Source organism: Pyxicephalus adspersus, chromosome 12 (genome assembly GCF_032062135.1).
Source record: "Pyxicephalus adspersus chromosome 12, UCB_Pads_2.0, whole genome shotgun sequence".
Classification (NCBI taxonomy): Eukaryota; Metazoa; Chordata; class Amphibia; order Anura; family Pyxicephalidae; genus Pyxicephalus; species Pyxicephalus adspersus.
In genome coordinates this window covers 25,949,455-25,977,176 of record NC_092869.1, presented here as the reverse complement: position 1 = coordinate 25,977,176, position 27,722 = coordinate 25,949,455, and the positions used below count along the sequence as shown (strand labels likewise).

General features: G+C 37.3%; 1 protein-coding gene and 1 long non-coding RNA gene across 4 annotated transcripts; one reads left to right on the top strand and one right to left on the bottom strand.

Moving 5' to 3' along the window:
* The first annotated feature begins 22 nt into the window (after nucleotides 1-22).
* LOC140342714 (uncharacterized) lies at nucleotides 23-1,847 on the top strand. Its single transcript, XR_011923132.1, has 3 exons — nucleotides 23-155; nucleotides 326-466; nucleotides 1,305-1,847. It is a non-coding gene; the product is annotated as an uncharacterized lncRNA (long non-coding RNA).
* Nucleotides 1,848-2,779: 932 nt separating this feature from the next.
* On the bottom strand, nucleotides 2,780-24,687 carry LOC140342083 (prostaglandin reductase 2-like). Of its 3 annotated transcripts, XM_072428116.1 has the most exons (12): nucleotides 24,564-24,687; nucleotides 24,277-24,439; nucleotides 22,427-22,485; nucleotides 16,290-16,366; nucleotides 11,035-11,153; nucleotides 10,464-10,655; nucleotides 9,078-9,248; nucleotides 8,692-8,901; nucleotides 7,515-7,630; nucleotides 6,262-6,349; nucleotides 4,634-4,673; nucleotides 2,780-4,213 (listed from the first exon to the last, which is right to left on the bottom strand). In XM_072428116.1, the coding sequence occupies exons 4-12, from the start codon at nucleotides 16,324-16,326 to the stop codon at nucleotides 4,146-4,148; spliced, it is 1,041 nt and encodes a 346-aa protein (XP_072284217.1). In that variant the 5' UTR covers nucleotides 16,327-16,366; nucleotides 22,427-22,485; nucleotides 24,277-24,439; nucleotides 24,564-24,687; the 3' UTR covers nucleotides 2,780-4,145. The 3 variants fall into 3 exon arrangements, with proteins under 3 accessions (XP_072284217.1, XP_072284216.1, XP_072284218.1); XM_072428115.1 differs by lacking the exon at nucleotides 22,427-22,485; XM_072428117.1 differs by lacking the exons at nucleotides 22,427-22,485; nucleotides 24,277-24,439; nucleotides 24,564-24,687 and adding an exon at nucleotides 16,901-17,001.
* Between the last annotated feature and the right edge of the window lie 3,035 nt (nucleotides 24,688-27,722).

Sequence of the window (27,722 nt, the reverse complement as noted above, 5' to 3'; positions counted from 1 at the left end):
TCTGCATATACATGGCTGGCTGGAAAGATTGGCTGTCAACTGCTTGTACTGAGCACAGTAATCTGTGTTCTGCCTTTTATCATTTTTGTGCTCCTTATGAGAAGAAATGTGACTGTGTCTTCTCCCACATATGCCGTCCAATTATTAAAGTGAAGGTAAATGTAAAAAATAAATAATAGTAATCAAACAAGTCCCTTATGGCAGAATGGTTAGACAGTCCCCCTTCTGAAACAAAATAAAAATACCTGCTTGATCACATTTTTCTGTTTAACTTACCTGTCCTGGCTTTATCATGGGTGCTGACATTCCTCTCCTCCTCTTCCAGGTATTGGATCATCAGCAATCTTGATTGGCCAAGCTGGGGTGATGTAACTCCCGCACATGTGTACAGGTAATAATTCAGTCCTGGTAGCCCTCTGGGATGCGCAGCTCGGTGTACTTAGAAATTAAGCTATCACGCAAGCAGGTAAGTTTTATTTCCCAAGGTACATTGTATGTTTCTTCTATAGTAAAAATCCTGCCTGGTTACAATTTTGAAAAACTTGCAATCAGACATATCTTTATTGCAGAAAGGAATAGGCAATGTCCCTTTTCCAATAAAACATACTTACCTGATTACTTTCTTATGACAAAAAAAAAAACATACCCAGTGCATGGGGATACCCAGAGCATCCCAGCATCCACTCTTAGATTGTAAACTCTTCTTGGCAGGGTCCACTCATCCTCCTGTGTCACTCTATATATCTGTCTGTCATTTACAACCCCTTTTTATTGTACAGTGCTGCGTAATATGTTGGCGCTATATAATTACTGTTTATTAATATTGATAATCCACTCCCATGTGCGTATTATGTCAATCCAGCCCAGCCAATCAAGATGGCTGAAGATCAAAACCTGAAAGGGGGGGGGGGAGATGACAGCACCCACAATGAAACAGGGACAGCCGAGTATATAAAAAAAATTGTGATCAGGCAGGAAAAGGTATTTTAATGCATAAAGAACAGTGCCTTTCCTTTTTGCAAAACAGGACCTGCCTGGTCACTATTATGTTTTGATTTATTGTTTTTTCATTTGAATGCAGGACTTGTTCTTAACCTGACTTACCTGTTGTGACCTTCTCCTTGCCCTAACCCTTTCACTGCGTACATCTTCCTTTGTGATTTCCTTTTCTGCATTCACTTTTCTGTGTGCTTTCACACTTGATACCATTTATAACTGCCCACTTTGTATGCTGTGCTGTACATTACATACATCAAGTTATTTTACTCTTTCACCCACATTGTGCCCTATTTTATGTATTACAGGCAGCTCTACCTGGTATACGTCACATACAAATGACTCTGTACACCATGTGTATATTATGTATTCTGGAACCTCATCACATTGTATAATATGCTGAATGTAATTATTATTAAACTGTATTAGGATAGGGCCCACATGTTACAAGTGTAATGTACATTAGGGGTTGCAAATGTACAAATAATGACACAGAAAGAAGGAGAGAACCCTGCCCAATAGGGTTTATAGTTTAAGAGGTTAAGGAGAATACAGTATCACACAATAGGAGGACATAGAATGGTGGTCAATGAGTGATGTGTTAAGAAATAGCTGAAGACTTGTAGACAAGTTTATACAATAACCTTCCCAATTGATATATACATATTATCCAATAGCCACATCCCAAATATATCAATAATAAAAAAAAAAAAACAGAATAAATTGTTTGGTATTGATCTTATTGTAGAAGCGGACATAGCATCTGTACCACACCTAGAAAATAATAACATCTAAAGACCTTGTCTAAAGTTTATAACATATTATGTACTACATTTTATGTTTTTAGCAAGTGTTTTAATATGAACAAAAATAAAAAAAAAATTGTATTGTTTTTTTTTTTGTTTTGTTTTTGCGGCCTTAAAAGTTCCGATAGAATTATTTTGTTTTGTTTGGACCTGTAGGCAAGTTTATTGAGGTGAGTTTTAGGAGCTCATTTAAAAGTGTGAAAAGTAGAAGCAAACCTATTAGGGCAAGGAAGGGAGTTCCAGAAGTCCTGTATGTGACCAGGTTATGAGTAAGAAAATCATTAGGAAGTCATTCGAGGCGCAGAGAAAACAGCTAGGGGTGTATTGTGTACAAAGTTAGGAATGTAGGTGCATCAGCCATTCCCAGCCAGCCTTTCTCCCCTGCTAGGGGTTCCTAATAAAAGAGTGCAGTTGGGAAACAGCAGTCACGCTATAACAGTGATAAAGTGGCCAAGGAGACACAGCCTTCCAAAACTCCCATAATGGGCCAGAAAACATTCAGCCTTCTACCATTTTGATATTGGCACCATGCCTGATGAACTCACAAGCCCTCTTCTTTTTTTTCAGTTTCTAAATGCCATCATTACATGGCCCTGTTCTCCAACGCACTTATCTGTGAGCTCAGCTTGTTTCATCAACATAACACTAAGAGACAGATCAGTGACACTGGACCCACAGGAACTATGTTGAACGATGCTGGGTATCAACCCAAAGGAGCAGCACCATCTTATATTAAAAACTAATTTGTGCCGGGGAATCCTAGAAAGAGCTAATAACTGCAGTCACAGCTAAAAATGTTTAAATTTTGAGACTTTTTTTTTAATTGCATAAAATGTGCCGGAATAGGAGATCACTTTAATGCTCCTGGCCAGCTTGATGTCTAATACACCATGTGAAACTAGGAATTTCTGTTTAATGCACAATTATCTAGCCATACAAACTCTCTGCTCATGTCACAGAACAACAGAAGGCAATGATTTGTTAAAAGTTTGAATTTATTTAAGATTTTACCACTACAAAGCATTTACTAACAATATTTGCTACTTTGTACCTGTATGCCATTTATGTCATAATATTTATCAGTGGGACACAGATAGGTCTTCTTATTTGTTACAGGAGACATGTTCTAACAGTCATTGTTTTGATTGCACCACATTATTAAGCACCCTGTGCATACACAGTAATACCAGTCCTGCTATTTTCATTCCTGGCTTCTTTGGAAATGCTTAATGCCTGGCTATCATGATAATGCTCCGGCCTAATGCCCTGACATAAGTATATGGATCGAGAGTTCTGACCCTTCAGAGTCAATGAAAAACCATTCTAGAGCATTCCATCTGCCTAGTGTATTTTTTTATTAATGAATTATAGACTAACCATACACTATACAATATATGTATGACCTATTTTAGGTTTACCAAAACCATACATTATACATTAGAACAGCAAATTTATAAATTCTAATCCATTTAATTTGTATTAAAGCGGAACTAAAGTTCTGCTTCCATAATATGCGATCAGGCAGGGCTTTGTTGCAGAAAAGGACAGGTGATGTCCTAAACATACACACCTGCCTGATCGCCGTCCTCTCCTATAACAAGATGCTGAGCTGCTCATGAACATCTCAGCATAGGAAACCAGAATACCTGGCATATCCCGGCTTCCCCTGCAGCTGCCAGGATTGTTTGCACTCCCATCCACCTGCATGGGAATTATGTCATCCCACCCTGGCCAATCTGGATGCCCACAGATCAAAACCAAAAATAGAAGTTGGCAATGCCAACTGCAATGAAACAGGGGCAGGGGAGTTGATTTAAAAAAAATGGCATAACAATCTTTTGAAAAAAGGGTTAAGTTCTGCTTTAAATCAGAACAGTCTTTGCACTATAGTGCTGATGGTAGATCTAAATCAATCAGCTTGTCACCTTTAGGTAATTCAATCCTTCTAAATATAAACTTTGCTATCCACAAAGAATCAGAAAATTAAATCCATGAAGGACAGTGCTGCATGCCAGCATTCATTGCCAGTTTAGTCGAGCTTTACATATAATTAATTGTCCCTCCTACATGCACCTGCACAGCAAGTTATACCGTACATTGATGAGCTGCTTCTCATTTTTCTTCTTTATATAAATTTGTATAATTGGTCCCCTAAAATTAGTTTTCATAGTAATGTCATGGCGATAAAAGAACTCCTCTCTTCACTTTCATATTATGATTGGCTGAAGATAAATGCTGTTTATAATTATCTTTATCAAAAGACTTTATGATTGTTGCAAAAGCACTAAAATCAATGAACTGACTCATCCCTGGGCTTTGATTTGTCCGTAGTGTGATTTACAGTTATTGCTCAGCTACTTGTACAATCTGCTTTCCGATGTTTCCTCCTTTCATCATGGACAGGAAAGCACCTGAAAGATAAACATATCTCATATATGACAAAATATAGCATTTTTTCAATTTGGGGTCATTATATTATAATGCTTGAACTGATGAAGTAGCTTGAAAACTTACATCTAGAACATTACAAGAATATGGGCGACTCCTACTAGCTCCACATCTTTCTGGAGCTTTAGCATTCTTTTTATTGGTAAATCACTAAACTTCTAAGTCTGAATTTTGGCTGGGATCCACCAGTTGATACCTCATACACCCTAACCATGGCTCAGTATCAGAAGTAAGGTAAGCAAAAAAAGAAAATGTGAACGTTTTAAATAGGTGAACACTCATTCTGCTCCCTGTAGGTTTATGGATAGTCTTGGTGGTTATGATGAGGGGAAATTAATTATAGTGATTTTAAGTCAGCTCTAAAATAGGATCCATATGCTTACCTGGCGCGTTTTCTAATCCATGAAAAATAGTTTCTCTAGCCTGTCCAGGAAATAAAAGAGAAATATCATTAATAAATTGCAATGCTTCTATACAGTGCCAGTAATCTGTAGTAGTCTGTCCAGCCTTGCTCCTTTACACAGTTTTGAAGACTGTCAAACTCCAATCCCTGAAGCCCACTCACAATCCAGGATTTTTATAGAAATAGTAATATAATAGTATTAATTTTATAGTCATTTTTTACTTGAAAACCCCATTTTACTAGGTTTACTGCAGTTTCTTAGAGAAATACTAACATCATTGCAGGGCCCTTAAAGAATGGTATTGGAGAGCTGTGGCTTAGACAAAATGCCATCCATGAACAATAAATAGTAGCTGCAAAAATATTTAAAACCTTTTCTGCATGATCATGAAAGATACGTACATTAACTTAATTGTGGACATAATCACATTGCGTAGATGACCCCAATGTCAATCTCCTTGTCAATGACTCCTTGTTAAAGGAAAATAATAGTGCCCATATTTTCCAAGGTCGAATAGTGGGGGCTGTCTAATAAGATGTGAAGCTTTCCAAAACCAGTTAGCAATATTTTACATCAGTCTCTGTATGACTTTACAACAGACTATATTAACCAGGTACAAACAACTAGGACAGATGATTAGTAAATAAGTGATTTTCTTTTTATGGAATCCTCCTACAGCGGAAATCCACAAATATGCCAAACAGTGCTCAGAAGAACAGATTAAGCAGTACATAATGTAGTGGTAAAAGTAACAGTGGAACTTCAGCAGCTGGTATTTGCTTTATCTATTGCTGCAGAGGGAACACACTAATAAGAAATATGAGTACTACAACTGCCATCTAAAAAACTTTATATCCCGTATATCACAGAGCACTATAATCTTCAATATCAAGAGTTTTTGAACCAGTGGTGTCTGTACTTCAGAGGGTACTTTTGATGGCTGAAAAAGTGGAATAATAGGATCTATACTACACCATTAGCAAATATATAAAACAGATACCCATAAATATTTTTGATTGCCTAAAACATAATGTTGATCACCACTGCTCTCAAGAAGGCTCATGTTAATTCTTTCTTTGAACTCTAGGTTCTTTGTTTCTCATGCTTCTTCAATAAAGGAACCATACCCTGCCCCCTCACTTATTCCCCCTACGGAACTTCCTTCCCGCCCCGTGTAGTTGTGCTAATTTCCTTCATATAATTGATGGAACAAACATAACTATGCAATTGCAATTGGTTCTTTTATACGTATTCTGTACAGTTTACAAATGTGTTTGATTTCTTTGTTTTACATGTATGTATTGTATATTTCCCTTGTTTTACTTACCAACAAAAATTACTAAAAAAACAAAACAAAAAAAAAACATATTGGATTGTTTGGAAAACATGCAATGACCACAATTCAGGGTGCTAAAGTTGCTCTTCATATTAGGTGATCACAGGGTAGGTGGTAGTCATTGGCTTTAGTAATTGTTAATGGCTGGAACAGCACTAAATTTGTACATACCTTCAACTTTCTATACTGAAAATTGTTTTGCTTTCTATAACAACCTCCCTAATGGTCCCCTTTGTCCACCAATGGCTATTAGTATGCCTCTGTAACATACCTTCAACTTTCCTGCTCTCAGCCATTCACTGAGCTCTAGAGTGGCAGATTCAAATTGATCAGAATAGTCCGGGAGCAGAAATAGTTCTCTGTACAAAACATAAGTAAAGAAGATTGATAGTTAATATTTCTATCATGTCTGTCATGATTAAATGCCAGTAGACCATTATAATAGATCACCATTACCATGCTCCTTCTATCAATTGCCAACGTTGGGCAGCATGGTGGCTCAAGGGTTAGCACTGTTGCCTTTGCAGCACTAGGTCCCAGGTTCGAATCTCGGCCAGGACACTATCTGCATGAGTTTGCAGGTTCTCCCTTTGTTTGTGTGGGTTACCTCCCAAATTCTAAAAACAAGTTAGGTTAATTGGCTTTCCCCCAAAATTGACCTTAGACTACATTAATGAAATATGACTATGGTAGGGCCATTAGATTGTAAACTCAGTTAGTGACACGACTATAGACTTTGTACAGGGCTGCGTAATATGATGGTGCTATATACATACTGTGTAGTAATAATAATGGTGTTGATAAGAGCTACCAAACTGCCATACCAAACATGTAACTTGGTTGGCAAATGTGAGCTATCCTATGAAATAAACAAATAGAAAACCAGTTCTGAGAGAAATATTAAGGCTGTCAATGCTGAATATTCTAGCTTTTTGGTTTTAAAAGTGTGATAAACTTTTTGATTTACTGACCAAGGACAAGTATGAAGCTGCCTCCCCAGTAGACTTGTTTTGGGCAGTGGCTCAAAGTACTAAAATTAGAATGTTAGAATGACAACTAGGCAACTAACATTTTCTAAAAAAGTCAGTGATAGAGACCTAAAATAATAAAGTTCAGTGCAGATATACTTTGAAAGTAATGATTAGTAACACACCAGGAAGCCCATTAAAGGTTTACCCGCACCATAATACAATGAATGACATTGAGGATGTAATTTAATACTTTAACCACAATAGAAAAGTAAAGATACTATCCAACTGTTCCAACTGGGATGTGTAGATTATAAAGCGATCCAAAATAAAAAAAAAACAAATTTGGGGGGCAGGTAAGGTTGTTCATAGTTACCTAAAACTTTTAATTTTCCTTAATTTGAACATACTATCAACACAAACTAGGTTACACCTAATTGCACATTAAAAAGTGAAGCAGATGATGTAGTAAATATAGTATGGTCACTGTCTAAAAAGCACAATGCTACACAACAATGCACATAAACTTATTCAAATACAACAGAAAAACACCAACCTTGCAATGTTGCATTCTTTCAAGTTAGTTTCAGTCTGAGGGTCAATATCAAATGGAGGAGCCTTGTTATACTGGGAGATCTGACCGCATAAAACAAGGTGACTGTTTTTCTTCATCTATTCAGAACAAATAAAAAATAAGTTTGTGTATTTTTATCTGAAACGAACCTTAATATTTGAAAATGTTTTGGAGAGTTAGTTTTTTTAGAAACCATAGAAAGTTTTCATTTTGTGCTATAGTTCTATAATATTCTGTACAGAGCTCCAAGTTACAAAGGGACTGTGAGTACTGTTGAATGGAGTTCTGTGCAAAGGGCTGGGCTTCTACATTGCGTGCAAGAGCAGCAGCACAGCTCTCCAGTGTGCTGATCCCACGGGGTATTTTTACCCTTTGTAATTTAAATACACAGAAAGAGAAGCACGTATATTACTGTAAATGCGTGGCTGCATTAAAGTAATAAATAGAAAGTCTTTTAATGGGCTTTAAGTGTTCTTATACTGTTGGTTTATTAAATGCGTTGGTAATCACATTGATCAGCATGCTTGCTAAACAACTTTAGCAGAAACAAGTACAGGACAAAAAAACTGAAAAAGGAAATATACTTCAGACTGCTACCTGGGATAAAAGGTTTGGCATGTTTGATTACAATTTTTAGTATGTGTTATGGAATAGCCAGCCCATTAGACTTTAAAGTAAGAACAATCTAGCAGACTGAATAGGATATGTGGAGAAAGCTCAGCTCATATATATAAATAACAAGAAAATTGGCATCACATGTACATTTATACATTAAAATATATCATTATAAACAAAATTTAAACATTGTACCAATTCACCTATTTCTACCCCATTTCATCCTTTTCTTAATTGCTGTTTGCACCCTAAGTGGACAGACCCTTCCCAACTTGCAACTACTTACTAACCTATCATCTTACCTACAGTTGCAAAGGCTGCACAAATAGTATGTCCACTCTTGAACAGGTGATTTTGTTTTATTTCCTACAACTAACATGGGGGGGGAAGTTTTTATACCTGCATAAGTCAGTGTGATTAGATTGAACAGGCTAGCAGGAAAGCAAACCAGAAGGGGGTAGCCATTTTTTAATGAAACCTAGAGCTGTAAATTAAAAAGCATGGGTTAATTTTAAATAAATAAAGCATACAAAGAACTGTGTACCTGACTGATGACAATGTCACTAATTTCTCCACCAACATTGTGAAAGTAGATATCCACACCATTTGGACAGCAGGCCTTTAATTTGTATGCAAGTCCTGGCATCTTGTAGTTCAATGCTTCATCAAAACCCAACTCAGAGGTCAATACTGCACACTTTTCATTTGTTCCGCAGATTCCTATAATGCGGGTGCAGCCAAGAAGACGGCCAATCTATGATTTGGAGAATGAAATGACAGAAGTGATAATATAAGTGACAGCCTTTCTGTTTGTTAAAGACGCACAAACTTTGGAGACCAACGTATGGCTGAACACAAGAATTATAAGTGACAGCACTGACAACTGTATAGATGACAACTATCTTTTATCTAAATAAATCACCACTTTACCTGCCCAGCCAATGAACCGCAACCACCAGCAGCACCGCTAATCACCATTGTCTGGTTAGCTCCAGGTGTCACATGGCCTTGTAGTTTTATACCGATTAAAGAAGTTAAGCCAGTAGTTCCAAGAAGACCCAAATAATGTGACACATGTCCATCCACAAGACTGGGATCCAGCTTGGTTTAAAAATACAAAATAAGTTACAATATTGCACATATCACAGTATATTAAATATAGCTAACTTTTGTACTACAGTACTTTAAATTATGTTTATCAGTTTATATTGCATTATAAACTTTGTTTCCACTGAGGACTTAAAAATTGTTAAGCCTTAAACACACACACATCTCTCTCATCTATTTGTGATGCTATTATAATCATCCAGCACCAATACCCTCCTTCTCTGGAAAATGAGAGTTGCAACTAATTTTTAACCTGGGCTCCATTTGTTTGTGCATCTGGTATTGGTTTACTACAGTATATAAATAACCTAAAAGCTCCACTCAAGCCTACCCTTAAGGCTTGCACAGATTCCTTTTCTGGCTGATAGACATCCAGCATCTTTTAGCTAGGGCCCCCAACCACAAGCATGACTGTCACTGGCCTACCCCATTCATTCAATGTATTTCAGTTCTCTAATTCCTGGATACTCCATGTCACATGTGTGCCATGATGGAGCCTCCTGTTTTCAGTAAGCTATGTAGAGCACCCTGACAGTCTCTCCCACCAGTCATTGTCAGCCTACATTGCAGGTAATTATTGATGATGTAACTCGATATAACATGATATGAAAGGATATATATATATTTTTTAGTCATTTTACTAGAAACTGAAGTCTAGAAACTATGCCAGAGGCAAAGAACAAGTCGCCAGATTGCCTGTTGTCCCCCAGCAGCTGATTGTTTTCCAGTGTACTGATGTAATACGCCTTATTCTGTGTCTTTGTGTAGACAGCCATCATAGTAAGGTCATGGCTTTGCTTCCTAATGTTAGAAATGTCAGCAAGGTCAACAGAAGCGGTGTAGTTGTAAAAAAAAAAAAGAAGAGGGGGCATAGTAATAATAAAGGCTATCAGTGGCGAGCACGCAGGGAGAGTCTATTAGGGTGGGGGTCCCGAAAAATGTGAGGGCCCGGCGTGCCTGTCCCACTACACTTCTGGTCAACAGCGAGAACAACAATAGTGACATTACCATATCTCACTTCATGTCTCTTGAGGTAGCATTTAGATGTATCATGGGATCAGGCATGGGTAGAAGGGGCAGCCCACAGCCTCCTGGAATATGTGACATATGTATCCCAGGAGGCTCTGGGCTCCCATTTAACCTTTATTGCCATGACGGCATTTAGGAAAAAAAAATTTTCATGGTATACTAAGTTGTATAAATAATTACTTTTTTCAGGGAACCATCATCCAAGATGCACTTTGTCTGCCAGGGCCAGTTAAAGTATAAAATGATATCCCCAACTTTAAACTGACTGCTTCTGCTTTGTTCAACCACTCCGATACCATTACTGAAAACCACTTCAGAGATGTTCCATATCAGAAGGAAGCTCCCAGCAGATTCTTCATTCATACAATAGCGCTAAAAAAAGGAAAAAAAAAAAAGGTTTGACCAAAAAACATCAACATAACATTAACATAAAACTTGCTCTGCATGACATATGTACTTCAGCATTAGAAGATGGAACGCAAAGAAGATGTGATCTCACACTGTATGACTTTAATAAATTGTTAAATAATACAACACCATTTGTGTTTCCAAATCTAGGTTGTGAAAGGAAAGATGGCCCTTTAATTTGACCGACTAGGCCTCCAAGACTGGAGAAGAGAAGACTATCATGGGTGAACCTGGATAATCTGGCAATTCTGCAAAGCTTTCTTAAAAGCATTTGCTATTGTTTGGCAATATTCTTAAATCCTGGACCAGATCAATGATCTGCTCACCAACGTAACCTGCTCACCAGGTAAGGATCCATAGAAAGATACAAAGTTTTGGCCAAGACTTGTCCATCTGCAAGGTTTTCTGGGAAATCAGTTTCCTCCAGGCGAAAGTTTTCAAGCACTGGCGCCTTGTCAATCCCTGCATAATAAATTAAAAGTCACTGAAAATTTCACATACAAGCTCTGCACCAAAAGAACATGTTGACACCTTGACAACTGGAGTTAGGTGATTGCACATTAGCAATTTTAGTTGCTCTGACAACCAACATTTCAGAGCATAAAATTGTTTTTTTTTTTTATGCAAATAATGGTCAGATTATTTCTGTGAGTTTCTATCATGGTGTCTGGGATGGACTTTTGCATACATCAGAATTGATTCTTTCCCTGGACAAGTCAATAAGAATGGAAAAGAAGTTTGTAACAAACTGAGCTAATAAAAATGTCAACTGCAGGTCAAATTCTCCTCTAAATGTGTCACAAACTAATCTCAATACAAGTTGAATGCACTTGAATGCTCCCTGCTTTGGCCATTGACACAAGTTCTAAATCATCTTATACCTTGGAATATGATCTGGGGTGAACAGGACCCGTGGAAGTGATAAAGTGAAAGTTAGAGTACTGAAGGAAATTACATTTCTATATTTTAAAAGGATATGGAGTTACTAAAATAAATGTTGTATAGGTATAAAAAAATGTTTCAAAATATAAAGGTAAAATATCCATATTCAAATCAACAACCTACGTGACAATCAAAATGTTTACATGGTAATCTCTTTTGCCTTACAGTTTGTGTAGCCTGAATTAAATTTCCCTTGTGGATGGTATCTTCATTAAGTTTTTATTCTTTTTTTTGCATGATTTCTATCGGAAAGCTCCAGGCTGTTCGCAAAACATCAAAACCCACTGTACGCTGGGCAGAGTTGCATTCCAAATTTCGCTTTTGACACAAACGATTATGAAAAAAGAAGGAAAATTAAAATTTTTAGATAAGCCTGAACTTTTCTGATACAGAAGCCAAACCAGCAGCTTTTACTCACCTTCCCTTCCCTCCTAGGCTGCTGCATTTGGGCATGGATTAACTCACTACCCTTTCTCTCATGTGAAAATGCTGGTGGATTGATAATTGCGCTATCACTGTCATATTGGGGTCGTTGTGTGGAGAGAAATTACAGTTCCTTGTAAGCTTTATGTTGCCACATGGAGAGCTAATTCTCTCTAATTCTCTTTACCTCTGGATGCTGAATGTACGAGCAAAAGTGTACACAAATCAAAGACCCCTTAATGTTGAATTGCAAGGATGCAAAAACAAAAAGGGTTAAATGCCTTTTGATTACCTTATTTTTAACTTTCCCAGCAGCCAGCATCCCTCTTCTCTCTCAGACACTGTGGGGTCATAGGTGGGCCCTTGGTTTCCCTTATTTGCAGTGCAGAATGGTATTGTAGATGAAAACATCTGACGTTTGACCATATCATAGAGTACCTTACAGAGGAGTATGTGGGAGACATCTGCCGGGAGGAGGAACGTGCTGGAGCGTGGGATAAGTAAAAGTTCTTTTATCAGGTGCCCTAGACATAAAGAGTGTCCATTCACCCTTGCAGTATAGGAGTACCCCACCTGTAAGGGTATTTTTTGTTTTTTTTCCCTGCAGTCCAACTTTAAGCTTTTTATGCAGCCGAAAATGATGTCAATATTCAATACGTGCTGTAAAGGCTTAGAAATTTTGCTGCTACTACACAGCCCTGTCCAGTTCCCCTTTCCTAATCTGTCCTCTGCTGTATGGAAATTGCAAAGACTACTACCAATTCAGGCACTTTACCTATTTACAGTTTTAAAAAATGTAATAAAGGTTGTATTTATGAATACGGTGCAGCATAAATAACTTTATATCTGCACTATGTGGAGCAAAATACCAGGGTAAACATGACAAATAAGAAACATTGTCTGGTTATGCATGAGTTCAGGAGCAACTTTGTATTTGATCCAACATTCTTTACTGTTCAGCCCTGCCTGAATCCATTCATTGAAATAAATATGGTTGAACTGCACTTGAGCAGGAAAAATAGATTGATCAGGAATGCTTTCTGAGACAAAACAAAAATAATATTGCTGGATAAAGACAAAGGTAAGTAGTTCTTCAGATGGATTGGACCAATAGTCCATCTGTGCTTCAATGTTGAGTAATCATAATAAAAACCTGGAGCCTTCCACTACTGATCTATTATTCTGCATGTGTCAATGACCTAGTCATCATGCTGAGTCACTGAACTGAAACACCGTAGAAGAAAATAAATTTGGACTTGCAACTTTGCCCATATTTAGTCTTGATTTTAGTTAAATCCATTATTTTAGGTTGTTACTAGAGAAGGCAAAGAGAAAAAAATCTTCCTAAAACGGGGAACTTTTTTGGTAACAACTGTCTGGGAGGGTATTTACCTTGCATGGAGAAAATCTCTTCTTATTTTGATGACTGTTGGACAGCAAGCAAAGAGAAGTCTCCACAATGGGAAAAATGAACAGTTCACAGAAAGTAACATTTGAGATCTATTATGTAAACAGTAATTCTAACATTCAGTGAAACATTCCCTAGTGAAGAATTATTTACTGCCTTTGAAACACATGGGCCTGGAAGATTTAACCATCAGGGCACATTTCAGTGAATGTCAGACAGAAAACCAGTTCAGTAGTAAGAAAGTATGGGGGCCACCATTGATGAAAATACTTCCATTCAGAAAATACTTTACTGGCACAATAGTTTACCGCTATTGCTGAATATGCTCGATTCAGACACCGATTCGCAACACAAGGACTTATTTTACTGACTCCTATAAAGTTGGCTTATTCCCTTGAACCTATATCACCAAGCATCCTTCTGTTACCTAACATCATCCTATCACAAAACCTGAAAACAATCCCTCTACATGTTTATATGTTAATGTCTATTAACCTCTATTACCTCCAATGCTAAGTGTCAACCTCAGTCCTCTTGCTACCTTTATACCTTTCACCATAGACGAAATTTGTGTTTCTATGGTCTCATCAATACCCCTGAGGAAGCCTAATATTGAAAAGTGTCGCATTTAATGAGCTGTTCAAAATATTTTTTCTCGTCATTACTTATTGTAGGAAGAGAACTGTGTTTGTATATAGATTTAGTCAGATTAATATCTGTCTAGACAAAGCCTGGTACACCCATCACAAATAATGAGTTGGGGCAATGGTCACCAACCTGTGGTCCGCGGCTCTGGCCACAACCCACCCACTCTCCCATTGCAGGTCTGAGAGAGGGTGGGTTCTGGCATCATGACGTCACTCTGGGCGAAGTTTCTTCCCCTTCGAGTGACACACGGCTCTCCGCGCATGGTTTGGAGTCTGTAAATTTTGTGGTCAGTGATGTCCAAAAGGTTGGGGACCACTGGGTTAAGGCATTTGCCTAAATTAGTACACTGTATTATAAATTTATATTGTTGTTACCACGGTGTTGTGTAAACACACACAATATATACTTTTCTGCCTTAACAAAACTCCGGTTTCTCTGTCTCTCTCATTAAACACACCGATGGCTCACTCCTATTTTTTCCAAATCACTGTCCTTGAACAAATATGCAGATTTTGACTCTGGTTTTTCTTTGACTTTCCTGATCTGGGGGCTTATTTCAGGTCAGATGTCTTGGAAAATATAAATGCCATCACTGGCAAATATTTCTTAGTGCAAAAAATGAAATGTCTCTATAAGACTGAGGCTATTAGATAAAAGCCTTACCTACTATTATTACTTATGTACAGTTTATCCAAACCTGGTCTAGATACCAGCCACAAGAACTATTTATCACCCAGCTCCAGGAAATGATGGTTCAACAAAGAAAAACACAAGGGTGCAGGAGCAAGCAGGATGTACTTTGACATATCTATGTCTCTTAGATTTACCATGCTGACACTAATGTGAACTTTTACCAATTGTAAGGTGCTACTTCTACATAAGGTGATCCATGACATCAATTTTTTAGCCTGTGGTAGAATTACAAACCTACTGTTACATTAAACATGACTGTACTGGTACACTTTACCTTTATTTCGTATTATTCTTTCATTTTCCCATTTCTCTTTTTTAGGTAACGGAGTTTACAATGGTTTCATGTACTGCAGATGTATTGCCCTTTGCTTTGTGGACTTAACTTTCCTAATTCTGCTTTATTCAACTAGGTCATATATACAATGTATTATTTTTCCACATTGGCAGGTGAAGGTCCTGTGGCACCTAGATGCAAAAATTTCCCCCTTCCAGAAGCCTAGATGGATAAAACGTGCATATATTGACTGGGCCAGGACAGAAATGCAGCTCTAAGATTGTTATGTTTTGGTCCATTGGAAATCAATTGGCAAAGGGGGAAATGTCACAATAAGCATGGAGAAAAATAACTAGAATGTCATTTATATAATGATAACTAAAATACTTTCTTCGCTCTGGGAATCTTTACTTTGAAACTCATTCAAAGTCAAATTTTAAATGTTTCTAGTACAAAGCATTTTAATGCTTATCTATAAAACAAATTAGTGCACTTTTACATGTACTGTAGATGTAAACCCAGCGTCCTCTCAAGTGACAGCACTCTGTATGTTGATCATGAGAGATTACCTTCATGTGCTGTAAACTATTTTAGTGTGTTAACATTACAGGGAATGGAAGGAATCCTCTCCAAAATCAGTAGAAACCTTTTTTTCACACATTATTTACTGGAACAAGAGTCCTGTCCCTGTGCCTCCTGTTTTGGTAACAACTGAAAAATGTTTTATCCAAAACAATTGTCACTAAGACAAATTAAGAATAAATCTCCCTAAATAGGACACAAACAGAAATAAAATCTTGCAATGGTTCTAATACCTATAGGTCTTAGGTGGGACTTCAGTAGGACTTCTAACCCGAACCTTTAACATACTGGCGATATTACTGATGCAGTATTTTATACTATAGAGAAGCATTTCTTATTTAAAGTTTCCCCCATATTCAAAAGGTCGAGAAAGACTGTAGTATTATGTTAGAGTTGCACAGAAGCAAGGGGATAGTAATTCTACATTCCAAGGCTCTGACTACAAATTGTTGTCTGATGCTATTGTAATAGGAAAAGAAATTTGTATTTTCCTTTAGCAGTTACATGAAAGGTTAAGGTAATTTTAAATTTAAAAAAAGTATAATAGATATAATAACATATACCAAATGTTAAACCATGTTTTTTAAAAATGTTCTTTTTTTACACTAGCAAAACATAAAACACCTACCTGGCCTGGATGCCAGTACTATTCTCTTTATCTTCATATTTCACAACTAAACTTGGATTCCCTTTAACAGCAATAATCTAAGGTAAGATATAAACATGTACAAGCAGTTACAACATTTGTAATTATAGAGGAAAGATCAAACACAGAAACGTACTTGTGTTTTCAGAGCAGCAGATTCACCTCCTAATATGCTACCAGGTCCAGTAATATTAAGCATAAAACAATACGCTAGAAAAACTATTTGGGTGAAAACTATGAAAAACCAAAATGGTGCCAATATTTGATTTATGCAAACTATTTGTATTTTATGTTTCCCAAATTCCCTTGCTTTGTAATTGCCTGATTGTGATAACTGGTTGTTTCATTGTAATATATTTGCTTCATTCTTTTCTACTGTCTATTAGAAATGAGTTGTTCACTTATTACCTGCTATCTAGTGAGTGAACTGATGTGAATTGTAGATAAACTGCAATAAGCACCAGCACAATGTATACTTGCCTGTATTCACCAATCCTGCAGGTCTCATACAAAAACAAAACAGCACTACCCCTTCTAAAAATCAAACTTCTAAAGCAGCACAGAAATCAGTGAAGGATCATGTGACCACTCACCTAAAAAGACCCAGCACTATGAATCCATAAACACTTCCTAGCAAGACCTGACAATGTCACAGAGTATGTACAACTCTTCTTAAAGTGGCAATTCATGTGAGCTTTACCTGTTTACAAAATCATACCTTGTATACAGGTGTAGCTTCAGGTGTGATTTGCAGGAACTGGGGCTGAGCAGAATAGTCACTGCTATTTGAATGAATTCAGTCATAATCCTATAGTTATTAAATTAATTGTACCTCCTAAACTATTGGTTACTAATGTTCTGCCTGGAATAGCATTTCCTTTTAAGACCTGGGAGTGGCCAGTAAGATGAATACCTGGGTTTACCTTATAAAGCAATGTAGGCAAAATGATGCCAGGCAGGGTGCAGTGATCAAAAGAACAATCAATAGAATATTGCTGACTATTTACTACCAGTTGCTCAGCAAAGAACATTGCACTTTTCCCTGCAATAACTCTAGTATAATAAAGTGTATCTAAACCCAACAACAAAATATAATGAAGCTTATTAGTTCTTGTGTAGAGAAGGTGGCCATGTTAGATTTCATTTTCTAATCCTATTTTGCTTTATTTTCATCTGGTGATACATACTACTAACACATATTGTGTAGGGTGGCAACAATCACCTAGAACAGGGGTCTGCAACCTGCGGCTCTTCAGCCTCCTTGTTGTGGCTCCCTTCGGCTGCCGCGGGGAGATCTCTGATGGGGGATCCCCTTCCTCCCAAAACACTGCGGAGGAGGGGGATTCCCTATCCGGTGTTCTAATGAAAAAAAGGCAAAATGGCTCTTTTGATAGTAAAGGTTGCTGACCCCTGACCAAGAATACTCTGGAAATGGACCCTTAACCTGAGGTGCTGTTTTACCAACCAAACAATAAGTTGTATTTGGTAGTTCAGGAGAACCTATTTTTCTCTGCTGCAGTTAAGTAAGACGTACAAGACTAGTCTTTCTCCGAGCTTGTACCTGAAACAGAAGCAGCACACTCATTGTATGCCACACTGCTCTCTGTTGCTATCAGCATATACTTTGTTAGCATTGCAATACAACTGACCACTTCTCTTTCCTTGCTTTGTTGTACTGGGTTTGCAAGAGCCTGGTACCTAGCTAAATTCTGGTAACTACAATGTTTGCATTATCATAAAAAATATTGAAGGATGTATTAGGTCACATGCACACCTATGTATTACAAAAACGCACAATAGGATGGGCTGCCTTACCTCAATGTGCATTATTGTGTTGCTGCACATGTGGTAACAGTTAAAGGTTTTAAAGCCCTTCTCCTACTCCTACTCCCTAGGTTGTGTTTCATTCTTCACAATTTGGCCCCCTTATTAATTGCTGAACCTACACAAATATAACAAAAAAAAAACACAACAACAACATATTCACCTTTTTTCCAGCTAAGTTTAGGGTGCACCAATGACTTCACAGGGTATTTCCCCATACCTTATTCCTTATTCCAAAGGTGGGATGACTATTAATGCAGCAGAGATAAGACATAATGTTAAGGTGCTGCTCTCTTCCGTATTATATTTGTAATATCTAAACAGTTTGGAATGCTGCCATTTTTTTTCTTTTGCTAAAATATATTATACGAGTTGATAGAATCATGACCCCGGAAAGTGAATTCAGTGTGGCAAAGGTGGTTAACCTTCTGACCCCATGTTACGCTGGATTTCATGGAGATGAAGAGGTAAGTTGACATTAAAGTTCTTCCTTTTTTGCTTTGATCACTGTAGTGAGAGCCCACTTATGTTGGAGTATTGCAATCAGTGGTGATAATTCTTTAAAATTGGGTCATTGAATTCACGTCCTCAATAAAGAGCAAAAATATGATAAACGTTTTAGATATTCAATACAACATAGAAATCCAAATCTATGCAAAAGGAAAATTGATTTTTGGATATAGAATTTTGGGAACTTGATGCAGATGGTTTATCGTGTCCTTCTGAAGAAGTCTTTGACTGAAAATGAAAATATGCATGACATTTTCAATATTTAAAAACAAATATTATATGTATATATTGTGTTATATAATAATAATAATAATGTGTTTTATATATATATATATATGTGTTATATATAAAATGATGATATGATTGAAGTGCAAGTACAAAAGATTTATGTTTTAGAATGATTGTTTTTAACATTTGTAAAAGAATAAAATATATGGATTGTTTTATTAATGTATGCATTATTAGTAAGGCACCTAAAAAGTCCCAGAAAATAGAAAATTGTGTTGACAATTGTCAACAGGGGACTGTGGTGCTGAAAATAATCTCCCCTTCAATAATTTAAAATGTTTAAAATATATTTTGGTAAGAAAATGTCGAGTTATTGTCTAACTGGTACTGCTAAGTTTGGTCTGGGCATTTACCTATTAAGTATCAGTGGTAATTTATGAGTTAAGTCATGAGTCTTCCTGAGAAGTCACGGTTCTGACTAATTCATGTATACAAAATCAAATAAAGGAAATGTGGAAAAAATTAAAAATGCTTAAAGTGACATATACTGGCACCACAAAATTATAAATTCCTAATACTACCATGAAGAATTTTAAATTTACAAGAACAAAACAAATGAAAGAAAGTGGCTTGTAACTATTTACAGCCTGCAGACTGCACTGGAGGACACTGTCATCTCTATTATAGAGAGGGGCCACCCCAGCCAGGACTGCCCATGTGTGGACAAATGTAAAAAGAAAAGCGTTTCTTAGCCTCCCATTTCTTTACACAAGGTTTGACTTGCCAGCTCCATGTATGCTAAATGCATACCATACGTGTAAGAAAAAATAAAGAAGAAACTGGGTCTTTTGGCAACTGGGTAGAATATTCAGTGAGTTATTTTAAATTCCTATAAAACACAATTCATATTTCAGTAAATAAGTGAAAATCAGAGTAGGCTCAAATTTTATTTTTGCTCTTTAAGCCTCTACCACTGTGGCCTCACCTTCTATTTGCTATAGCATGTACATCATTACTCCTTTCAGCAAGCCTGAACAGTGCCCCAGATCTATTACAATCCTAGCAATGCTCCAAGGGAAGGGTGAGTGACAACATGCGTTACCCTATACATAAAAATATACAATATACATAATACATAAAATATACATAAAAATAAGAAATTACAAAAGTACAAAACCATAATATATTGCCTTGACATGAGCACAGAATCACTATGAAAGAAGACCTAACTAGGCCAGAAAGCAGCATGATATTCAGCTTGCTGGAACCAAACTAAAATACAACAGAGGCATTGGCCTTTCAAGCCGGAGAGCCAGGAGCATCGTAGTGATCGTCATCTCTTCCTAATATCCTCAATTATTTTACGTTGGGTGCGTAAAAAAGCAGCTATTTTAATAGGAAATTAGAAAGATGTACAAACTGATTAGAATTCACCCTTATGAAACTATTAAAAGAAATCATACTGTTTCTTCTGACACCAGAAAAATTCACCATAGAAACAGAACTTATGTCATGACCATTAAATAACACTTTCCTGCAGGCTTTTCTAATACTTCATAATGAAAAGAAAATTACTGGGTTATGCAATTTTAGTCTTCTTTTTCTGTGAAGGGAGGCTGGTTATCTCGGTCTTGTTTGCGTTTGTCCTATTAGCAATGTATTAAAACACAACAGAGAGAGAATGCATCAATAAAATACAAGGGCACCAGTTTTATTTCTTTCTCTTTTATTAGGTTTAAACTTTTTCATTTGATATATTTTTTATTAGGCTTTGTGAGGTACATAGAAGTTCTTTATATATTTGGAGATATTTGATGTAGGGGATCATAATACCTACAATCCACCAATGAGCCCCATCACACTGATGTTTACTGTACTTGGTAAACGAAGGGGATTACAGCTAAGATTCAATGGTTACTGAGGAAAATCACTGTGGGCTAAGTACCTTGTCCCCCCAGTCGAACCTCACCCTCACCCCAATTGCCATCATGCTCAATGTTTCACTTTATTATAGTACACCTTTTAAGATGCCGTCAGGCAGGTTATGTGATGCATTTGGAGTGCTTTTTAAGTTAGTCGCTTATGTATTAGCACCTTTCTCTGCTTCAAGATCCTGTGAATAAAGAATATCAGTGAGATGCCCTGCATTTATAGTATACCCGGAGTCTTCCTTGTTACTGGATGCTAGGCACAATACTCAAGGTATTGCAGCCTGAGCTACTCTCTTACATTGCACCCTACCTGGGGTGTTTTTTGTGCACTGACTTGGCCTGTAATGGTCATGATGCCATACCAGTTTCTACCACAAGATAATGCTTCTTGATTTAAAGCCTCAAAAATATGGTGGCTTAGTGGTTTGCCTTCTTTTTGCAGTGCTAGGTCCCAGTGCTAGGTCCCAGCCAGGACACAAAATTCATGGAGTTTGCAGGTTTTCCCCCTGTTTGCGTGGGTTTCCTCTGGGTACTCCATTTTTCATTCCACATTCCAAAGAAAAAAAAATGACCAATTATTTGGCTTCCCCCAAAAAATGTACCTTGGACACATTTGAAAACGAGCCCCTTTGAGAGACAGCTAGTGACAGGACTATGGAATTTGTACAGCGCTGCATAATATGATGGCGCTATATAAATACTGTAAAATAATAATAATAATATACAAGTAATTACTGAATCCAATTCTCCTTGCATACCTTACTTTTAAGCATTTGGGCTAAATAAATTGGCTATAGGTAAAGACTCATTTTCAACTAGTAAATGTCCTGCTTATGAGTGGTCATAAGGTCTCTGATTTTTCATTTATTTTATTTCTCCTATTAGTTTGATTTTATTAATTTTAGGTCAGACTTTTTTTGACTTGATGTATAAGTTACACAAACTCTCACCACTCTGTCCAATGAGAATACCACTTACTAGGCGATGGGCTTCAAAATAGCAGTTGGCAGGGCTTAACCTTGAGGTCAAAGGAAATAAGACCTTGGCTGAAGGTCAACCTAATTGGTCAGGAGCACAGAAGAATCTTTTCAAGTTAATAAAAGTAACATCACTTTAACCTTAAAACAGAATGAAGTTGCTAATGATAGTAAAACTTGCTCTCATATTGGGCCTGATTTATTAGAGGTCTCCAAGGCTGAAGATGATACATTTTCATAAGTGAAACTGTGTGATCCAGCAAACCTGGCATTGATCTGGTCAAGGATTCGAAACATTTGCTAGCAAACAGCAAATGACTGAGAAGAAATCCATTCCAGGTTTGCTGAATCACCCAGCTTCACTGATGAAAGTGTATCCTCTCTAGCCTTGGAGAGCTTTATTAAATCGGGACCATTGTGTGAACATGTACTTATATGTTCTGGTGTAATAAAAAAAAATAGAAATTTTAATGAATTACAAATATTAAAAAACTGCAATCAGGCAGGTCCTTTATTGCAGAAGGGACATCACCTGAGCTTCTCTGAAATAAACACCTGCCTGCTTGGAAATTTTTTTAACCAGAACTAAAGTTCCACTTTAAACCAGATCTAAACTTAAAAATACAAATTGTAATATATTGTAGCTTACCGGTCTTTAGATGTAGTGTGGGCACTAAGAAACAACAGGTTACATAAATGGAAGTAAACCTAAAAAAAGAAAATGAATGTAGCCAGTGCATCTTAGAAACTTGAAATTAATTTTATTTTTGTTTTAGGAGTTTTATATGCTTTAGGCCTTTAAAGACTGTTTATTTGCCTTGTGGTTGACATTTTTTTTGGTTTGTTCTTTTTCTTTGTGGTTTTGTCTCATGCATTGTCATGTGGACAGCCCATGCGGTCACCAGAGGTTAATAACCCCATTTACCAATGCTATTAAAGATCACTCTTCTAATCTTTTTAAAACCCTATTTTTTAAAGCCCAAGTGAATGTTTAAAACCAGCTATTTATTTGCTTTTCAGGTGCACCAAAACAAAAGTGTGCAAAGTCTTACACAAGAAAGCAGTCACAGAGTAGAAAAATCTATCCCGTGCTAGCATGCTGTACAGAAGGACACCTTGGGCCCTGTATAGAAGCTCACATTCTGGGGGTTTTCTTTTTTCATCTTGCAAGCACACTTATTAATGCGCATTGGGGATCTTTTGTCTATTTGGAAATAGCTGAGAGTGATGACGTATTGGTAACCCTCTCAATCTTATTTCTTACATGGTGAAAGGTCAGCAAATTAATCAAAAGGGCAATCCCTGATTGCTCTGCAAGAAATACAGACACACAGCTTGCAGAGATCCAGGCCCACCCATGACTTCATATAATACAAACAGGACCAGTTTATTCTGAATATGAAGTTCCCTTAAGGGCCCACATCATAGGTCATTTTTTCCTTTCGGCCCTATTCTGTTGTGCTGTTGTATACAATTGAGTTAAGCTTCTATGGTTAAAATCCTTCCTCCTACCCTGTTCCACATTCAGGGCTGTTCAGGCTGCTAATCACACTGATTAATGCCCCTGTTTAATGTACAGCGCTGCATAATATGTTGGCGCTATATAAATACTGTTTATTAATATTAATAATAATAATAATCATCTTAGCAATTTACCTAATGTTCTAAGGCTTCTATTCACCAAAGTGGTGTGATAGCATGCACTGGAAAAATTAGAATAAGTTAAAATTTTTTTACATAGCGCTGTAGCACATCACAACATGCTGTGGTGTATAACAAAACAAACCTCTGCAAAAGCCAACAATGCATTGAAGTTCTGCATGTGGTAAACTTTGCACCACCACTCATACAATAACAGATGTGCTTTGGTATGAGTGGGCCATAATAGTGTTGGGGCTTAGCAACTGGCAGCTCACACCAAAGGCTGCACCGTGCTACGAATGGGGGGGAAGAGTCAAATACCTGGAAGTGTTTACTAATCCTTTTTGCCAAATAGTTACTACTCCCAAAGAATTAGGGCTACAGAGGGAAGATGAGTGTAGGAAAACATCCTTGCATGGGCAGCACGAAGGCTTAGTGGTTAGCACTCTTGCCTTTGCAGCGCTGGGTCCTAGTTTCGAATGTCGGCCATTATCTGCATGGAGTTTGCAAGTTCTCCCCGTGTTTGCGTGGGTTTCCTCCAGGTGCTCTAGTTTCCTCCCACATTCCAAAAAACATGCAGCTAAGTTAATTGGCTTCCCCCCAAATTTGTCCTTAGCCTGTGTTAATGATATGACTATAGTAGGGACATTAGATTGTGAGCCCCTTTGAGGGACAGCTAGTGACATTACTATGGACTTTGTACAGCGCTGCATAATATGATTGCGCTATATAAATACTGTGTAATATTAACAACAGTTCACTTTAAAATGGAACTATAGTTCTGATTTGAAATTCAGTGATCAGGTTTTTATTGCAGAAAAAAGGACACATTGATGTCTTTTCTAAAATAAGGCTTACCTGCCTGTTTACGGTCTTCTGCATGTGTATTCACAGTTCAATGCTTGGGATGTACCAGGTATCCTGGCATTACCAAATAAACTTCTGGATGCATGTGCAGGAATATTGTCATCCCAGCCAGGCCAATCAAGATCAAGCCATGTGGAAGAAAAAATGGCAGCATCTGCGATGGAACAGGGACAAGGGAGTATATTAAAAAAATTATTAAGGTTATTTTATTACAGAAGGAACATTACTTATTCTTTCTACAATAAAGAATCAACCTGCTCACAGGCCCAGAAACTTACAAAGTCAGTTCATGCAGTCTTTTTCGAAGCACAAGGAAGTAGGACGAAAAAATGCCTGGTGCCAGGTTTGAGCAGTATACTTTCTCTCCAGAAAGTTATGAGCAAAGACTTGACATAATTATGGTGCATTGCTGCCTCTAGTGCATGGCAAGGCTCCAAGCTTGATGTTCCTGGGCCACAAGTCAACCTCCTCCCTCTGTGTATAGTACACTGTGTAACTGTGAGAGGCTGCAGTACATATTTAATACTCGGAGTCATCCCACTGCTACAATAAGAGTGGAAAGTGGAAAGCAGCTTGCAGAAACACCTTCTGTAATCGTGTAGGAGGGTGGCGTGGGCTTGTGGGCTGCTTACAATACAAAGCTGTTAACAGCAACAATGATAGCACAAGGAAACATAGAGAATGATCTGCAAGAAGCTCTGATATCAGAAATGAGTAAATGAGAAGAGAGTGAAAAATATTTACAAAAACAGATACACAAAAATGATTCCAAGTTATCTGAAGAAATGAACCAAGAAACTTCATGGTAAAGGTGTTATCATGATTTCACTTACCATATAGTTGTGCAACTCTTCCACATTGATTGGAAACTGTTACAAACTTGAGCAATACAAAAGGTCAGGGTAAGTGAAAACTTCACTTCACAATAATTAGTAGGTTCAGACACAGGCTAGTTTAGACTGATGTTTTATCTGCTTATACAGTGTTTTGCCTTTCTTGGTTTATCCCACCTCCCTTCGACATTGTTAAAAAAAACCTTCAAAGTTCCATTGGAGAGGCTGTACATAACTTCCTAAAAACAACAGACTGCACTAAGTAACACCCACATTTCCGTACCATGACCTAGACTTCTGTAAACCAAAAATGAAAAGGGTAAAAAAAAATGGTAAAATGCAAAAAAAAGTTGGATTATGGTGGACATCCTTCGTCAAGAAAATAAGGCAGGTTTCTCTAAATAACTAATTTGGCACAGTTGTACACACTCCTCTCATGTACTACATGTAATTGCTTACTGCTTTTTAGTTTACCAATTTTGCTGCATGCTGTGAGTATCCCACAGTGTGTATTAGAATCTGCAGCAAGTCTGAGCCAGCCCTATTTTCTGGCTGGAGACCATGCAGCATCACCTAGCCCTTTTCTTCTCAGCTGAATGGCTGCAGGTTGATCAGGTCATTAACCCATTCAATGTATTTCAGACCTTTCAATCACCGAGGCTCAGCATCACATGTGGCTGTTATTCAGGCCTCATTATTGTGATGATGATGCTAAATTTAGGATCAGGTGGGAAGTGCAGAAAGGGACAGGTGATATCTCTTCCGCAAAAAGCATTTTTACCGGCCAAATCAAAATATTGCTGAGCTGCGCATGTGCAACTCAGCATAGGAACCCGGCTTCCCATGTGGATGCTGGGACTGCATTAGGTCATCCCAGCCAATCAAGGCGGCTACAGATCAAGGAAGAGAAAAAGGAGAAAGATAATGGCACCTAGGATAGAATGGGATAGGTGAGTGTAAATAAACTACTGAGATCAGCCAGGTAAGGTAATTATTGAACATCACCAATTCCTTCTGCACTATAGGACCTGCCTGGTCACAATTCTAATTTTTGGGTTTAGTTTCTCTTTAAAGGTTTATCTGTACAAAAGTCAGTTATCTGTACCACCCAAAAGTGTACCAGTGTTCATCATAATTACTAACACCACCACACATAATATGTAAGGTGTATAGTTTCTGATCTTTATTTCAGTCAGTTTATTTTAAAACGTGCAGAGAACATTAGTAGATTTTAGGGCTGTATTGATGAGTTAGGGTGGGGAAATGAAGCATGCTCAGACATCAGTTTGATTTGTTTCATTTTGACATGCTTCTAAAATAATTAACAATAGCTTGCAGATACAAGTGACTCGCATCAGTTGGTTTTGCATTTCCATATTTGCACTGAATAAGTACAGTACTGAACTGCTCAATGGCACCCCCATTTACTCTGTATGGGCTGTTTCAGATGAGATGCTACATGTAGTGTGAGTAGAGGAAAAAGACACAACTATATTAAGTATTTAAAAAGCCAAAAAAATGCCCCCAACTACTTGCACAGGTGTTTGCAAACGCATTTTATTTACCTGAAAATGATCCTGGATGCTTAGCTGTGCAGGAGTTGTAGACGTTTTTTTTTAGCACAGGTCTGAACATAGTCTGGGAGACCAGCGAAGTCGGTATTGAAGGCTTTTGGGCCTGGTTAGGCCAAGGCTGGAAACTAGAACATTAAAATGCAAACCAATAAAGCATGTTATTGTGAATTGAAGAAAAAGGACAAGTTGCCTCACTGAGACCATGTTTAGCAAAGCAGACTAGTGCACATGGGCAGATAATACTTCCATTCTGATAATAAAGCCTATATAATAATTGTATCTGAATATATGGGAAATTCAACAGCCAGTCTAATTGTTTAGATGGAGTCTACAATCTATATTGTGTGCAATGCTGACCATTCACTATGCTATATTTCCAGACGATTAAACAAAAATATTGATTCAGTCAAAATGATCAAAATCACTTTTTCAGTTACAATCAATTTTTTTGGTAGTATATCAATCAAAAAGTGAGCAAGGTGTTTGTTTTTTTTGTTTTGTTTTTTTTGTGTTGCAATTAAAACTCATTTTGTGTCATAATTGTTATTTCAATCAGATATAATACAAAAAAAAGGTAATGCCAAACATATGTGGATGATACAGTGAATATTTGTAATTGATGGTAAGGATCGACTAAAATTAATGATAACTTCATAATATATAACATATTCTTGAATACAACACAATATTAAATACAACACAACAGAATATTAAAAAGCACATGTCTGTTATAAATATTATAATACAGCCAATCTGAATTCTGATCACTTTCTATGTAGCAAAAATGAAGGTAAGGGCAGAATATTGTATATTAAATTGCGACTAATTGCTGATCAGAATTGTAGTTGAGCACAAATTGGGAATAGATTTGCTTATGTGCACCAGGTCCTAAGGAAGAACTAAACTCACCTTTCCTCGTTCCTAGGCTGGTGCTGACATCTTAACCCAGTTTTCTTCTGGGTTTGGATCTTTGGCCATCATTATTGGTCAGACCAAAATAAAGAAATTGCCGCATATGTACACAACATTT

What these genes read in the sequence shown, in the direction of transcription:
- LOC140342083 (XM_072428116.1), bottom strand. Translation starts at nt 16,326, where the DNA reads ATGAAGATAAAGAGAATAGTACTGGCATCCAGGCCAG. An exon ending in AGTACTGGCATCCAGGCCAG is followed by an intron (nt 11,154 to 16,289) that starts GTAGGTGTTTTA and finishes TTTATTATGCAG; the next exon opens with GGATTGACAAGGCGCCAGTG. An exon ending in TGGATTAGAAAACGCGCCAG is followed by an intron (nt 4,214 to 4,633) that starts GTAAGCATATGG and finishes TTTATCTTTCAG; the next exon opens with GTGCTTTCCTGTCCATGATG.